This window comes from Aquarana catesbeiana, linkage group LG08 (genome assembly GCF_042186555.1).
Source record: "Aquarana catesbeiana isolate 2022-GZ linkage group LG08, ASM4218655v1, whole genome shotgun sequence".
Classification (NCBI taxonomy): Eukaryota; Metazoa; Chordata; class Amphibia; order Anura; family Ranidae; genus Aquarana; species Aquarana catesbeiana.
The window spans coordinates 131854597-131871636 of record NC_133331.1 but is presented as its reverse complement, the minus strand read 5'-3'; the positions used below and the strand labels follow the sequence as shown (position 1 = coordinate 131871636).

The 17040-nt window shown below is 39.5% G+C and overlaps 1 protein-coding gene across 4 annotated transcripts in view; it reads right to left on the bottom strand.

Annotated features, from left to right (window-relative positions):
- HECTD2 (HECT domain E3 ubiquitin protein ligase 2) overlaps positions 1-17040 on the bottom strand; it is a 150255-nt gene that overhangs the window by 31889 nt on the left and 101326 nt on the right. For all 4 annotated transcript variants that reach the window (XM_073596408.1, XM_073596410.1, XM_073596409.1 and 1 more), the window contains 8 exons: positions 15231-15333; positions 13161-13250; positions 12211-12275; positions 11216-11261; positions 11013-11122; positions 9778-9926; positions 6096-6219; positions 1667-1763 (listed from right to left, as the gene is read on the bottom strand). In XM_073596408.1, coding sequence (XP_073452509.1) covers positions 1667-1763; positions 6096-6219; positions 9778-9926; positions 11013-11122; positions 11216-11261; positions 12211-12275; positions 13161-13250; positions 15231-15333 — 784 coding nt within the window. The remainder of the gene's footprint in view (positions 1-1666; positions 1764-6095; positions 6220-9777; positions 9927-11012; positions 11123-11215; positions 11262-12210; positions 12276-13160; positions 13251-15230; positions 15334-17040) is intronic.

Genomic DNA, 17040 nt, shown 5'->3' with positions numbered 1-17040 from the left:
GGCGCCTCTCTTCTCTTTTACACACTGTAGCTCCTGCTGGATTTTGCTTCTAATCCCCTTTTGGGGCTGCCAATTGTGAATGGACATTTATGGTTACACAACCTGTCACATTGCTATATTCTTTTTATATTGGCCTATAAACTGAAGGATTTATGAATAAATGGTTGTGGAACGAATCATCAGAGTTTCCATTATTTTTTATGGGGAAATTCGCTTTCATATACGAGTGCTTTGGATTACAAGCATGTTTCCGTAACAAATTATGCTTGCAATTCAAGGTTACACTGTATATCATAGGACCCTTTCATACAGGCATCATCAGCTGATAAACAAGGATTCAGGTTACATCTATCTACGTCCGCCCGCCTAAAGACATACATTGTGCTTCAGTCTAGATCTGTCTGAAAAACTGAAAGATGGATTCCAGACTGAACGCCTGTGTGAAAGGGCCCTTAGACACAGAGATAGCTATGTAAATGTTAACCTGTTATAAACTGTGCCCAAGGCAGGTACATGACTCTTCTTTGCTACTCAGAAATTTCAAAATGAAAAATGCAAAAGGTAATAGTGTTTTGAAAATTGGAACTTTGTCCTCCACTTGATAACTAAGTAATGAATTTATTATCTGGGCAAAGTTAGGGGGGGGGATACATTTTATGTTGTACTGTTTTCTGTTTTGTGGCCGGTTGTTGCCCACAATGTGTGGCTTTTTATAACATGTATTGTATAAAACAAAATAAAAAAAATATTTTTCAAAAAAAAAAAAAAAAAACTAAGTCATGAATTTATTAAGCTACAACTTGAAATAATGGATGAGCGATTAACTTTAAAAGTTAAGAAATAGAGAGCTTTTATGAATTTAAAGTGTAACTAAAGGCAAAACTCTTTTTTTTAGTTTTGGATAGAGTGGAGAGGGATTAGAATATTTGCCAGTTTTATTGCTGTCTGCGCCCCCCCCCCCCCCCCCCCCCCCGTTATGGAGATTCAACCTCTCTATTTGTCCTGTTTACCATTATCATTGAAAGTGAAAGTAAAAGAAAATGGCAAATTTTGGTTTGTCTCCAGAAAAATAATAGAGGGGCAAGTGGGGACACTAGTTCAGGTGACCTAAGGGTCACCAAGGGATTCTCTTAATTTACAGGGATTTCCTCTTACTTCCTGTTTGGCTATGGGGCAAGACGTAAAGGGAAAACTCCGCAATGAGACACAGATGGCGAAAAAAATCTGACAGGCCTTGCTCTATTCAAAATGAAAAAGAAAAGTTTTGCCTATAGTTCTACTTTAACTTTGCTTCAGTATTTTATAGTCACTGATTGTAAGAAATTGAATTGCATTTTTAAAAGCAGCCATTCACCCCAGGGCAATCCGCTGCAGTACATATAACACAACTGCATTAACACATTAAATTAAGCCAGCCTATTCATTTGAATTAGCTGTCAAATGAACATGAATTTATAAATGTACCTGCTGCATTTTTGGTAACGCAGTGCACTTCAATATAAGGTAGTACATTACGTATTGCAATGTAGGTGTGTTGTAGAGTTACTATTTAAAATGAATAGCACTATAGCTCACCAATGAACCATAACAAAATAGTTTGGGCTCTAAAGTCTTACATGAAAGATAATTTCAAAATTACATATAAGACTAACAAAGACTGACTTACTCTTGCAATGCTGATCATCTGTTGCTCTGAGTCCTTCTGAATGATGACTTTTTTTGCAGCAATGGAGAGGACAAAAGGAAACTGACAAAATGAAAACCTACAAAACATAAATGGATTGTTAAATGTTATACCCAAACCTTAATTAGCATTGTCAAACAGTATGGTTGTGTTCTGCATAAAAAATCTATCATATTTTTGCCAATTGCATTTCTGTTTAGACCTTGTACTGGGTATTATGGACTGTTGAAAAGTAACATTTGTAGCAAATATTAAAAGGTTTTCAAAAGTTTAAAAAACCCTGTGCCTGGAATTAGGCTTTAATGAGTCTCAATGCACAATTAGATGAAATGCAGGTGTGCTGGATTATTACAAAATACACTGCTCAAAAAAATTTAAGGAACGCTTTTTAATCAGAGTATAGCATCAAGTCAGTGAGCCTGGGTTCACACTTGTGCAAACACAGACATCGCATGTGATTCGCACCCACACTGTGGTGACGATTGCATGCGATGTCTGTGCAATGCAAGTTCAGCTATACAGTTGAATGGCTGAACTCACATTGGATTCGCAGGAAAATAGTGCAGGGACTTTTTTTTGTTCTCACCCATGCAATCTGATTCCTGTGTGATTTCACAGTTCGCACTGTGATCTGTGAACCGTCCTGGGGGTCATTAACATTGTATTGGCACCCGCAGTGGTTCGCAGAGTGCGAACTGCCTGCGGGAGAGATGCGATGCGGTAACTGGTGCTGTAAACGCACTGATTCCCACATCGCTACAGTGTGAACCTAGGCTTAAACTCCTGGGATATTGATCTGGTCAGTTAAGTATCAGAGGGGGTTGTTAATCAGTTTCAGCTGCTTTGGTGTTAATGAAATCAACAACAGGTGCAGTAGATGGACAACAATGAGACAACCACGAAAACAGGAAGTGTTTTACAGGTGGAGGCCACTGCCATTTTGTTTCCCCTACTCATCTTTTCTGACTGTTTTTCACTAGTTTTGCATTTGGCTAGGGTCAGTATCACTACTGGTAGCATGAGGCGATACCTGGACCCTATAGAGGTTGCACAGGCAGTCCAACTCCTCTAGAATGGCACATCAATACGTGCCATTGCCAGAAGGTTTGCCGTGTCTCCCAGCACAGTCTCAAGAGCATGGAGGGGATTCCAGGATACCATCAGTTACTCTAGGAGAGCTGGACAGGGCTGTAGAAGGTCCTTAACCCTTCAGCAGGACCAGCATCTGATCCTTTGTGCAGGGAGGAACAAGTTGTGCACTGCCAAAACCCTACATAATGACCTCCAGCAGGTCACTGTTGTGAATGTCTCTGACCAAACAATCAGAAACAGACTTCATGAGGGTGACCTGAGGGCCCAACTTCCTCTAGTGGGCCCTGTGCTCACTGCCCAGCACCGTGGAGCTCGATTGGCATTTGCCATTGAACACCAGAATTGGCAGGTCCACCACTAGCGCCCTGTGCTTTTCACAGATAAGAGCAGGTTCACCCTGAGCACATGTGATAGACATGAAAGGGTCTGGAGAAGCCGTGGAGAACATTATGCTGCCTGTAACATTGTTCAGCATGACCAGTTTGGTGGTGGGTCAGTGATGGTCTGGGGAGGCATATCCATGGAGGGATGCACAGACCACTACAGGCTAGACAATGGCACCCTGACTGTCATTAGGTATCAGGATGAAATCCTTGGGCCCACTGTCAGACCCTACGCTGGTGCAATGGGTCCTGGGTTCCTCCTGGTGCATGACAATGTCTGGCCTCATGTGGCGAGAGTATGCAGCCAGTTCCTGGAGGGTGAAGGAAATGATAACCATTGAATGGCCCCCATGCTCGTCTGACCTAAATCCAATAGAACACCTCTGGGACATTAGGTTTCAGTCAATCCGCCGCTGCCAGGTTGCACCTCAGTCTGTTTAAGAGCTCAGTGATGCCCTGGTCCAGATCTGGGAGGACATACCCCAGGACACCATCCGTCATCTCATTAGGAGCATGCCCCCGACATTGTCAGGCATGCATACAAGCACGTGGGGGCCATACAAACTACTGAGTACCATTTTGAGTTGCTGCAATGAAATTTAGAAACAAAATGGACTAGACTGCTGCATTTTTTTTCACTTTGATTTTCAGGGGGGCTTTGAATTCAGCCCTCTGTAGGTTGATAATTTTAATTTCCATTAAATGATGTGGCATTCTTTCGTTCCTAACACATTACCCAGTCCATAGTCCAGCATGATATTTTCCCCATTGAGATCTGATGTGTTTTCAAAGTGTTCCTTTAATTTTTTTGAGCAGTGTATATATGCATTGGGTGCCATTCAAAGCATACAATGGCAGCTATGTCTTGTATGTAGGTGAAAATGTTGCTTCCTATCATCAAACTGCAGTGCCGTATGTTTTTTGAGTAGAGTAATAGCCAAGCCCCTCAGTACAAATGTTCATACACAGATTTCTGTTGCAGGTAAGGGGAGGGGGTGTGTCTGATATGCTCGATGTGAACTCTGTGTGTTCCTGTGTCTTTTCTGGTGTCTATTAAGCTGCATAATCATATATGCATACCCACAAGTAAGCACTTTTTGGTGAAACACGTTGGCGTGGAGGACCCAAGGGCAGGCACTGTTACAGAGATTGTTGGGTTTTAATAAATCAGAATCTATGTGACATTAGCAGAGTGCGATGAGTTCCTTCTTCCTGTTTGTGGGCTTAAACATCACAATGTCTGTCTACTCTGCACATCCAGTCACAACTTGCACTGAACCTCCTACCTGAAGAATAGTAGTGGTTCCCTGGCTACCTATGTTATCTGCCATTGTTTGGGTTTCTGGTGTCAAACACCACAAATTAGACCTCTGAACTAAGGAGGTAGTTGTTTCCCTGTTTTTTATACTGCCTCCCTTTACCTACCATTGACTCATTATCATGCTCTGAGCTTGCCCGACATTAAGGATAATTTACCAAAGGCAAATAGTGAGTTTACTTTGTAAGAAAATTTCTCCTTAGCTTAGTGAATACATTGAAAATTCACTTTGAACAGAATACTCAATAATGTGCAAGAAAAAAACAATATTTTTGCTTGTGTGTGACTGGGCATAGAAGTCAGCAGAGCTTTACCTCATTTACTAAGCTAAAGAGGAATTCTCTTGCACAGTGAACATCCTATTTGCCTAGTAAATCAACCCAAAGGCTGTGGTAGTTCAAATATGTGATTGAATAGTGAAAAAGAATATCAACACCATGGATACCTGCACAAAATATAAAAAATCCCAATAAAATGTGACAAAATAATAATAAAGTCCAAAATGGAAAAAAATGAGAGAAAGAAGGTAACCATGTCCACACAATGGGAATCGTGAGACCAAGAGTGTCCAATGATACCACAAGTAAGCACTTAGGCTGGCCATAGTCGGTTCTTGCTTAACCGGCCAAGATTCAAACTGTGTATGGGCAGGCTGAATGTACCAAGTTGATCGATCAATTAACTTGGGTACAACAAGCCTGCCGGATTTTACTTGTGATTATCGCTAGTGGCTGCTATAGCCGCTAGCAATAATCACTATTTTCTCCCTCGCCCCCCAGCTGGGAGAATATAATGTCTTGGCAGGAGGGATTGCCCTGTCTGTGTTGATGGGAGAATCGTGAATTTCTTTTCTGCAACCTGTGGTTGTAGGAAAGAAATTTGCACTGTCAATGGCCTGCCTTAGGCTTCATGCACACTGGCTTTTTTGTCAAAGCTCCTAAACTCAACTCCATAAAAGCCTATGTGTCAATGTACACATAGGCTTTTAGCAGAGTTTAGGAGCTGCTGTGGTTAGGGGAACTTTAACCTCCCTCAACCCCTCTTTCCTGAACTCGTAAGAATCGCATTCAGGATAGGAAAGTTTTGACCTCCGGCCGCAAAACGCAGCAAGATCGCAGTGCAATTTTGACACATTTTGCGTTTTCCTGCGGCCAGTGGTCAAAGTAGCCTATGTATTCATGAAGCCTTACTTGTGGCACCTGGTGGAGGTGCTACCGTTTCTATTTCTGAATGTATGCAAGATAAGTCTTTAGCTAGGGCTTTAATTATGTGGGAAGGTGGAGGCGATGCCCATAACAACCCCTTTTTTCAATAGACATCTTTTATGCTATGGGTAACAAACACTTGCATGAATGTTTCTTAATTACTATAGGGTATATTTATCAATGTTTTCACCCATGATTCACATGATTTTCACCCAAGATTCAACTATTTTCCACATAAAACGTTATTAGAAAAATGGATGATAATTGGGTGAAAGTTGAGTGAAATTGGATGACAAGCTTGGATGCTGGATGAAAACATTGTAAATGAACCCCTATATCTGTTAATATTTTCATGACAAACAATAACTGGAATTCATAACAAAAATGAAGACTGATTCAATTTAAATACTCACCTGTGAGTGTTGCCATAAAACTGCCAGGTTTGATAGTCTTCCATAAGATCAATATGATCCAAAGTGGAATTATAGAAGTCAGTGTAAGGGATAATTGGCGGATTGCAAAGAGAGTTTGCAGCATCTGTGGGAGCAAAACAAAATCTCAAAAAAACAATAATATACATTTAGGCATTGGTAGCATACTGTGTCTAAGACTGGCCATAGATATATACTGTATATATCTACCAAAAATATAAAAGTTTGTCTCCTCTATAGTGCCAGGACATTAAGGCACCCAATGGTCTGAAGCACAGCACACGCTGTTCACCATCCTCATATCTGCTCTCAGTAACAAAAGAGAAGAGTCGTACATTCTCAAGGTTTCCCGAGGATGTCCCTACAGTACCTGATATTTGCCTTAGCACTAGACTGGTTCTGGATCAGGTCATTTATGGCCAACATTAGTTCTTCAGTGCTCCCCAGAAGGCCTATGTCTCTGTCTAGTTTAGAAAACAAGGTGACCATGTAGATTATATGAAGTCCAACAGATATCCAACTAGTTAACATGAATGATGTGCCCATTTGAACACCATATAAGTACATGTATGTAAATTTTCAAAATCTCGTGTATGATATGGCCATTCAGCACCTGCACTAACTGCCCATATGTCATATCTGTTCATCCGCCATGTATGGTCAAATTTGCTGCAAACCAGGCAGCCTAGGTAGAAAACTGTCAGCTTTGTATGGTCGTCCTGAATGCATTTGCTATATCTGCATGTGGCATTGCTGACAATATGGTAATTTTGAATAAAGGCCCATACATTAAAATCATTGGTATATATTTAAGAAGTGAGGTGCAGTCAGAAATCTTTTGCTTGACTAATTACAATAGGCTGAAAGTCTGATCTTCAAAATGTGTAGAAAGGCTCATTTTTAACCACCTTCCACCTGTCCTATTATAATATTTTGGCCAGGAAGGAGTATCATTATCCTGGGAGAATATCATATGACTTCCTCCCACTTGCGTGCCTTGTGTGCGCCCTAGGGTCTGCACAGTGGCACGATCTGTAGACACAGCGATAGACAGATTGTTATACTGGGTCAGCACTGGTACCATGTGATTGCTAGGGCCAATCACATGTCAGTTGTATACAATGGCTTGTCATTCATAGCAATTCATTGTGTACTATTGTGATTATTTTTATTATTATTATTCACAATTTATATAGCGCCAACAGTTTACACAGCGCTTTACAATGTAGAGGGGGACAGCACAATTACAGTACAATACAGAAGGGACAGGAGGGCCCTGCTCGTAGAGCTTACATTCTAAAGGGAGGGGGCGGTGGTACAAAAGGTAATACAGGCATACCACACTTTTGTACACATTGGGGTTTATTTACTAAAGCTGGAAAGTGCAAAATCAGGCTCACTTCTGCATAGAAACCAATGAGCTTCTAACCCCACCGTGTTCAATTAAGCTTTGGTAATAAAACCTGGAAGCTGATTTCTATGCAGAAGTGAGCCTGATTTTGCACTTTCTAGCTTTAGTACTGTAAATAAACCCCATTGTGTACTTAAAAGTGGGGTATGCCTGTAGATGCAGGGAATTATGTGATGGGGTTGTTAGGTGGGTGTGGGATAGGCTACCCTGAATAAGTGAGTTTTCGGGGATCTCCTAAAGGTGGACAGGTTAGGGGGTGATCGGATATACAGGGGCAGGGAATTCAGGAGGATGGGAGAGGCTCTGGAGAAGTCCTGAAGACGAGCATGAGAGGAGGTAACAAGGGAGGTAGAGAGCAGGAGGTCCTGGGAGGAGCGGAGGGGACGATTTGGGCGAATGAGGTTGGTGATGTAGCTGGGGGCGATGTTGTGGATAGCCTTGTATGTTGTGGTTAGCATTCTGAATTTTATATATATATGGGGTAGGGGAAGCCAGTGAAGGGATTGGCAGAGAGGGGCAGCAGTCACAGATCAATTAGTGAGGTGTATTAGTCTAGCAGCATCATTCATAATAGACTGAAGTGGGGATAGCCTGCGTAAGGGTAGGCCATTAAGGAGAGAGTTGCAGTAGTCAAGGCGGGAAATAATCAAGGAGTGAAGAAGTTGCTTTGTGGTGTCATTAGTCAGGAAGGGCCGAATTCTGGAGATATTGCGGAGGTTAAGGTGGCAGGATTTAGCCAGGGATTGGATGTGGGGGCTGAAGGAGAGGTCAGACTCAAGAATGACACCCAGCACCCTGGCATATGTGGGGGCTGAAGGAGAGGTCAGAGTCAAGGATGACACCCAGCACCCTGGCATATGTGGAGTGACCAGTGGTTGTGCTGTTGATCTTAATGGTAATGTCATGGGGGGGGTCTCTGTTACTGGTCACAGTGATCACATGGTACAGGGCAATCACAGGGGACTGTACTATGTGATAGCTGTGGCCAACTGCAGACATCAAAACTGAACACAATGGCACATCAATTAATGCCATTCATTAAAATGATTTAATGATAAATAAATGATAAATAAAAAAAATCCTGATCACCTCCCCAGAGCTGTACAGTGCCACTATGGTGACTCTGTACTGCTCTGGTCACAGCACGTGAATAAAAGAAGAAAAACATGTTGAAAAAATTGAAAAAAAATATTAATTTTATTTATTTTACATACTGTCACCAGTCAGTGTCACACCAGTCTTATGGTGACACTGTACTGCTCTGGTGACAGTATTTATTTCCAAATGACAACTTCAAAAAACTTGCAATGCCTCTTACCTTTGACTGTCTACTTTGCAAAAAGGGGTCATTTGCGGGGTATTTGTACTGTCCTGGCATTTTAGGGCTTCAAGACTTGAGGCAGACCATAAGTACATTAGGATTGATCAATCTTCAAATATATTTACCAGTTTGTATGGTCTATAACTTTTACACAAACTAAATAATATACAGATTTGGGCTATTTTTACCAAAGAAATGTAGCAGAATACATTTTGGCAGAAATGTATGAAGAAAAGAATTTATTTGCAAACTTTTATAACAGAAACGAGGAAAAACTTTTTTTTTCAAAGTTTTCAGTATATTTTTTTCTATAGCAAAAATTTAAAGCCCAGGGGTGATTAAATACCACCAAAAGACAGCTAAATGATAAAAATTCAATTTGGGCACAGTGTTGCATGAATTAATAATTGCCATTCAAAGTGTGACAGCGATGAAATCTGAAAATTGGCCTGGACAAGAAGGGGGAGAAAGTGTCTCGAAATTAAGTGGTTAAAGAATAAGAAGCGTTCGTTTCAACTTGTATGATTTTTTTTTTCTCGTGGTAATCATATATATGGAAATGTAATTGTAAGCACTGCAGGACCATCTGGACGAGGAATAATTAAAGGGTCTGTACAATTAAAACCTATTTTAGTCATGGGTAAATGCTGGCTTGACAAGAAAAAATGAACGTCTCTCCCTATCACAGTAACCCAATTCATGCCTAGCCTTTACTACTGAGTCATGCTCCTTTTGTACATTATTCTTTAATGTAAACTAAATATTCAACAAGGAGAACCCTTCATTATTGCTGCAGGAAGTAAGAATTTGAGTAATTCAAGCAGTTGGCATCTACCAAAAGAATCACTTTTTGGTGAAAACACACATTAGAAAAAATATGTTAACTAGCAGCAGTCCTAGGACTAGCAAATCATATTTTTGTTTTAACTTACTTAGCAAAGCTAGCACTTTGGTTGCAGATGGAATCCACCAAGTGCATTTTGCTACCGATGGAAACTCTTCAGGCTTTGCAGGAAAGAGGCGCAAGGAAATAAACTGTAACAATCGGTCAACCAATTGCTTGAAGCGCTTTGGTGACATCCTAGCAAAAAAAAAAAAAAAAAAAACAGTATTTAGCCCTCCCAAATTCATTGAATAAAACATCAGCTTTAAATAAGAAAACTGTATAATGAACTACTAATGCTAGCAAACACATAAGCAATTGTGCTGAAGTCAATAAATCCTTTCTACATTAATCTGTGCATTTCATGTAATTCAATACAACAAATCAAACCAAAGATGGTTATTCCTCTTTGACTGAAATGGTAGTAGAGTTTAGCCATGGAAATTATAAACAGATTGGCTATGCTGGTTTGAAATATCAGGAAGAACTTGTGTTTTAGCCTTCTTCCATTCCCTTCTGCTATGTCTGGTTCCTATACACACTCTTCTTTCAACTAAATTAAGCAGAATAACTCAAATCTTGGACTGCTTAAATCGAAACCGAAACTGACTCTAGAGGCATTTGGGTGGGTTAACCTTCAAAAGTGAATGTAACTGGTAATAAAGCATGTCTACTGGCTGCTGGACTGGATGCAGATTACATACAGAAACTAGTCAAAGTGTATTTCCACTTTAGCAGTCAAATTGTAATAACATCAACTTTACATTTATTACCCATTCCTATTCACATAGCATATCTTTGAAATCTTTGAAATGCTGCATATTAAAATTGCCGCTCACCCATTTAAATGTTCCTTTCTAAAATTTCCAGGACGAAAAAAATTTACATAACTTCTCTATGCAGTAATTGCCCATCTGCACTGTGCTAGCAATTTTCCTTATCAGATCTTTATTAGATTATTAAAGATCTAGAAGCTTGACTTCAATGTTGTATGATATTGGGGTGTGCCTTTCTTTGTCAGTGGGGACCGATGCAGTTTCCCCTCATTTCAAATGCCCAGAAGTCTGATCCAAACAAAAATCCAAAAGGCAAGAAATATTTTTTTAAATGTTTTAGGCATGTTGAGTGAATGTGAACACCTGTAGATGTTTAAAAGGTGACTAGAAGCAAGAATGATCTGGAGCTGGGACATTCATAAAGACCTTAATTACTCCCCCTGCCCACACCAACCACCAAAAAAAAACCTTGACTGACATTGATTTGAAATAAGAAAACTGTCCTTACTTTTTGAACCAATGTATTAACAAATTGTGGTCCGCGTCTGACAGTGTGGTGATTTGTCTAAGCAGATGTGCGTAGATGACATAAGTAGAGGTGCTGCTGAACTGTGGATTCTTAAAAGTACAATTATAGACAAGTTAGCAATGAAAACATCCTGATTTCTAAAAAACATTAAATAAGTTAGGAACTAGTCAAAATCTTCTGACCTGTGTTAGAATAAAATAGGCTCGAAGGTCATCCTTTGTTCTTGGCCTAATAAAGCATATTGAAATGTTTAATGGTTCCAACATATTATTGAAAAGAAAGTAAACTTCTTCATTGTCAATATTCTCTTACAGACATTTATGACATTAACTGACCACTGAAAAAAAATGGTTTTAATAGTGTAAGGAAGCATTACATCATCATTCAGGGTCTTCTTGCTGTCAGTAACAGTCATTTTTTTTCTTTTTGCAAATTCTTTATTTTAAACTCACAGAGCAGAACTTAGTTTACAGATTTCTCAATCATAAAAATGATATATGCATACTGAATCAATAATTGTCAGAGGGAGTTCTTGGGTAGACCTCTAGGCGAGTCTCCTGCGTCTATGGTTCCCCATAAAAGAGGGCCTTTCTCTCTTCTGAGAACAGGAAGGCAGTCCAGTAGAACCATGTTTTTTTATATACTTTTTTATAAGTTATTTGTGGAAAGAAAGTACAACATTTTCCATAGACCTGATTTCTACTACTTTCTGCATCCACATGGAAATAGTGTGTGTGTGGGGGGGGGGGTCTTTCCATCTCAGTGGGATATAGGATTTAGTAATGGCACATTTTATCTCTGTGACATTATGACACAAACTGTGGAGAAACGGGTGTAAACTGTATCAACTGCGATAAACCTTGCAGGAGGACTAACCCTTCCCCAATAACAATTTTTTTTTCAAATCTGAAGGGGGAAATGTATCAATGAGAACCCCAGTTGCATTGAGTATTGTCCAAGAGGGCTTTTCTTCTCACTTTTTATTGTGCCTTTGGAATAGAAAGTGATGGGAAGAATGTCCTATGTAGGAAAAAAGACAGGAGTTTGTACCACTCCTACCATTACTACTTTAATCATAAAAAATGTATGGCTATACCCATCATTTAATAACCACAAGAAGGCAGCTAAAAAAATCGTAATGTTTTATTTTAAGGAATAGACAGTGAACTTATCTTACCCTTTCCATTCTCTTAAAAGACTGTTAATAATCCCTTTTAGCACTGTTTTCTGGATATCTTGAGCCTGGTAAAAAAAAATGGCTTTGGCAGTCAGGAAATGACATAAGTCGAAGTAAGCACATGATGCAAATATATGTAAGCAAAGTTACCTTCAGTAAAAGCTATATGCCAGAATAAACAGTAGATCTAGAGGCATAGACAGCTGACATTATATGAAAATCCTAAACTTCCTGTTAAAAGTTGAGCTTGAAGTCACCTTCTTCTAGGGTGGTCAATTATACCGTCCATCACATTAAATTACCAGCCAAACTTGGTAGGTAGGAGGGGTGGGAGAAATTATAACTTGAAAGGAAAATGTGAGATTTGCAGATCCTTTATCTGCCTATATCCCTAGATCTACTAGTATAGAGTAACATAAGTGAAAATGCATCCCTAAAGTAAATTGCACAAACTATAGCAACATAAATACAGTAAATAAGGTCACCATACTGCAGAAATGAATGTACAATATATGCTATGTTATATCAATATATTCCCAGTTACCCTTTACACAGACCCTACTTCACTAATTGCTGTAAGCCTTGGCATGAAAAGAAGGGTGTTCGTACGGGTGGGTAGTAGGGTGTGAGCTAATAGGGGGGTTTATGTTTTTACTCCACACACTATATTGCAATGAGGATCAATCAGTTTAGGGTAAATGATCCATAATTATCAAATAAAGTAGCGTATCCTGTATGTCTGTTCCATCTGTCAATGCTACTGGGGCAAAACCACATTTCTGTACTACTGCACAGGTCGAGGGCTCAGTATATATTTAAATTGTACATGCAGTTACATAGATTCACACAGATGAATTCTGCAGCAGGTACTGGTTGAGCTTTCCAGGAAAATATCTAGTCATTAAATGTAACGGTACAAAAAACTGAGATTTTAAAATTCTAATACTTACAGTATTTAATAAGGCATCATAGACAGTGTTTAAAAATTTTGTATTAATTCTAGAATCCTCAACAGTGTTGACAGAAGTATTTACATCTCTCTGTGAAAAGAAAAATAATAACTTACTACTGGAGGACAAGCTTTAATTTTATAAATGGTACAAATGTCCTGTATTTGAATGCAAACTAAATTTATTTTAAATGGTAGGGATAAGATTACTGACCATCACATTTCAGTGTATATGTGAAGGAATATTATTTTTCATTTGTAATATTGATGTGCAACATTATAGCTGCTAATTACCAACACTGAAGAGAAAATCCTTGGCCTAATTTATAGGCAGTATAATGCTTTAAGACCGGGAGATATTAAATCACAAAATATAACTATTTTATACGTTTTATACACACCCCATATTCGAAATGTAAATTTAGTAATAGGATTGGAGATGTAATAATTTTATAGTTTTATCAAGTTTTCTTAGAATAGAATGTTAACGTTCACTCTAATACCTGATACCATGCAGCATACTATAGAAGGGATGTGCATATGACAATTGTGGGCACAAATAATATTAAGTTTGAGATACTAAATATATCTCTTTATAGCAAACCAAATCCCTGAAGAAGACCATATGGGTCGAAACGCTTTGGGACATTGTCACAACAGACTAATGAAATGCGATGCTGTAACTTTGTGTTTACTCTCTATAAATGTGAAATGTTTTTGTTATCCCTTAACCCGATTATATTGCTGTATACGGCAACATGCTATTGACCTTACATATTTCCAATCAAATATTTGTATATAATTCCTTTCTGAATTGCCTATATTGCTGTTTCAAAGCCCCCTGGGGGAACCTTCCCATGTTACATAAATTGATTCGGGGTGTGCAGCTGTTGTGCCTCTCTTGTATGTGTCTTTCCCTTTGCTACAAATAATGACCCACTGCACTTATTACTAATCACAAAAAAATTGTCATCAGGTTGATTTAAACAAAAAATCTAAATTAACTTGAGGTCACATAATACCCAAATACATACCAGACGAGGATGTATATAAAAAAATGTTTTTCTCAACTTAATAGATTGTTATGAATGTACAAATGTACAATAATGTGTAAATCTTAGGGTGATTTACTAAAACTGGAACAGCCAGAATCTGGTGCAGCTGTGCATAGTAACCAATCAGCTTCTAACTTCAGCTTGTTGAATTAAGCTTTGCCAATGAAATCTAGAAGCTGACTGGTTACTGTGAACCGCTGCACCAGATTCTGTGTGCACCAGTTTTAGTAAATCGCCCCCATAGTGTTTTAAATCTTAGTAGTTTTCAATCTTATTTGTTCGGTTTTACATAGTGCTCTCTTTCACCAGTGGGACTGTATAATCAGAAACATTGTGTATTCACATACTTGCACATGTGGATGTCATAAGATTTTGCTGGCAACATTCTATGAACATATCTTATGATCAAAACAAAACTAGTTTGTGACCAAATACTATAGAAGTGTTGGCCAACTTTACACAACAAGGGGACAAAAAAGTATCAGCTGCATCTCCGGAACTTCATTTTTTTTCCTGGTTAAGCAGGCCATGAAAATGAATTCTTGTGCCATTTTCTGAGACTATACAGCATTAAAGGTGCAAGATGACACAACAGATACTATAAAATGCAGAGGAGCTGTCAATCAAATGCTGGCAAATAATAGTCTTGAGAGATGCATAGGGGTGCCACAAAGTCTATCCTATAATTATAATAGAACAGAAATAACCCGGGCTTATGTAACTGAAATAGTAAAACAAAACATGTTTTTCTTACCAGCTCAAGTCTTCTGTGTGCCTGGAGTGTGTGTGTTTGATTATGCTATTGCCTTAACTTGCCCAACTAAAGGTTGTATGTGCTAATACTTACCTTCACTTAGTATTACTCATCATTAAGCCTGCTGACTCCAGTGTGAGTTTTTGTTTTGCTATTCTATATCCCTGTAATATCCAAGTGAGAGCTACCGCGGTATATTCTTTATGAAAAACATTACTGACAAAAGTAAAAAAGACTTCCACAGAATGCTATAGATTGCTACCTTGAAAGCAGCATTTAACTCCAGGAATGAATCAAACGTAGTTAAATAAAAATCGTGCACAGCTTTCCATTCCCCCGTTGATTTGGCTTTGTCCAGGTCTGTCCTGCAAAACATAACACACAAGTGTAAGGAAATAATATAGCACTGGTTGCTTTATCTAAGAAAGATATAATAATGATTTCTTGTAATACCTGACATAGTTAAGTAAGATACATAGACCTCGGCTTACTTTAATGCTCCTGCAACTTATGGTTAGTTGGCACATCTTTTAGTAGGGCTTCTGGCTGCTGGCAAAGCAAATATAGTTCTTTAGGAATTCAGTGTTAGGAATTGGATTAAAGTTAGGGGGAGAATCAGTGTTATAGGGTTGCATGTCTGTTAGATCAGCTTTGCATTGGGACTTAAAAATTGCTATTCTGGGCACCCACAGATGTGCCCCCCTAACATGGTAAACGTTTCTGATCAGCTTTGCTTGGCAACAATTATCTTTGATTTTACCTAGTCGGTGTCTGATTAGTGTTGTCAACAAATAACAATTGGAAATGTCTTAGGCCCCTTTCACACGGGACGGATCCGTGTTGATCCGACCCGTGAACATCCGCTGCTCAGCGGGGATCTCTCCGTTTTTCCCAGCTGAGCCGGCGGATGACAGGGCGGGACCCGCACACCGTGCAGAGACCGCCCTGTCAGATCTCCGCTCTCCCCTATTGGTGATCGGATGAGCATGGACCGTCTGTCCGCGTTCATCCGATCTGCTCTGCAGACGGATAGAAAAATTTTCCTCCGTCTGCAGAATCGGATGAGAGCGGGGACGGATGATATTGGGTGTCTGCGAATGTTCATCCGCTGACACCCGCTATCCCATAGGGATGCATGTATGTCCGTATTTCATCCGAAAACGGATGGATGAAATACGGACATACGGCTCGCACGTGTGAAAGGGGCCTTATTGTTAAATGCAGAATATTCAGAATGTCAAGTCAAATGGTCAATGTCAGATAAACTGATGATTCATTCCTAGTAAAAACCGAAATTACATCTGCAATATCATCTTCCAGAGATCCTGTGTCTGATGAGTCCCCCTTGCCCCTCATCAGGAAGTCTCAGTGCTCTTGCTGCATTCTAAGTATTAATCAATATTCATGCAAATAAAACACCCTGACATAAAACTGGGGCACAGTGATCTTGCCATTGAATTATTTGTGAGTTCCAATTTTAGTCTGGGCTGAATATTTAATTAAATGAACTCCACTCCCAAATATTTCTAAAATTAATAATTATGAGTAAGGGCAAAAGTGTGTTAACAAAATCCTATATAATCCTTATTCAGGTTTTAGTATGCTGATTTGCGTTTTCATCATGTTTACATCCATTGCACGATTTGGCTTAATTCTTTTAATTCCATGCACAGCAGCAGAGTTTTGTAGCATTTTAGCCATTGAGGAATGTTTGTAACAGTTTGATACTAGACCTGAATCCCTTATTACAGGGGTAGGCAACCCCCGGCACTGGTGCCACAAGCGGCACTTAAAGCCTCTTTTGCCGGCACTCGACTCCCTCCCCATCAGCAGAGCAGCAGAGGGAAGTGTCAATGAGACACTAATGCATTCCAGTTTCAGAATTCCCCACACCGCACCTGCACTGAGGGGGAGGCACTGTGCCCCCACACATTGTAAAAGATGGGAAACATTGTTTGGTTCTCTAACTTTGTTGTAGCTGCGATCGTCAGCTTTTGTGATGGGGAAGAGATTGGGTACAGTTCTGCTAGGGGGGGGGGCAGTCCCTGTTTCCAGGAGGAGGAGGACTGTCA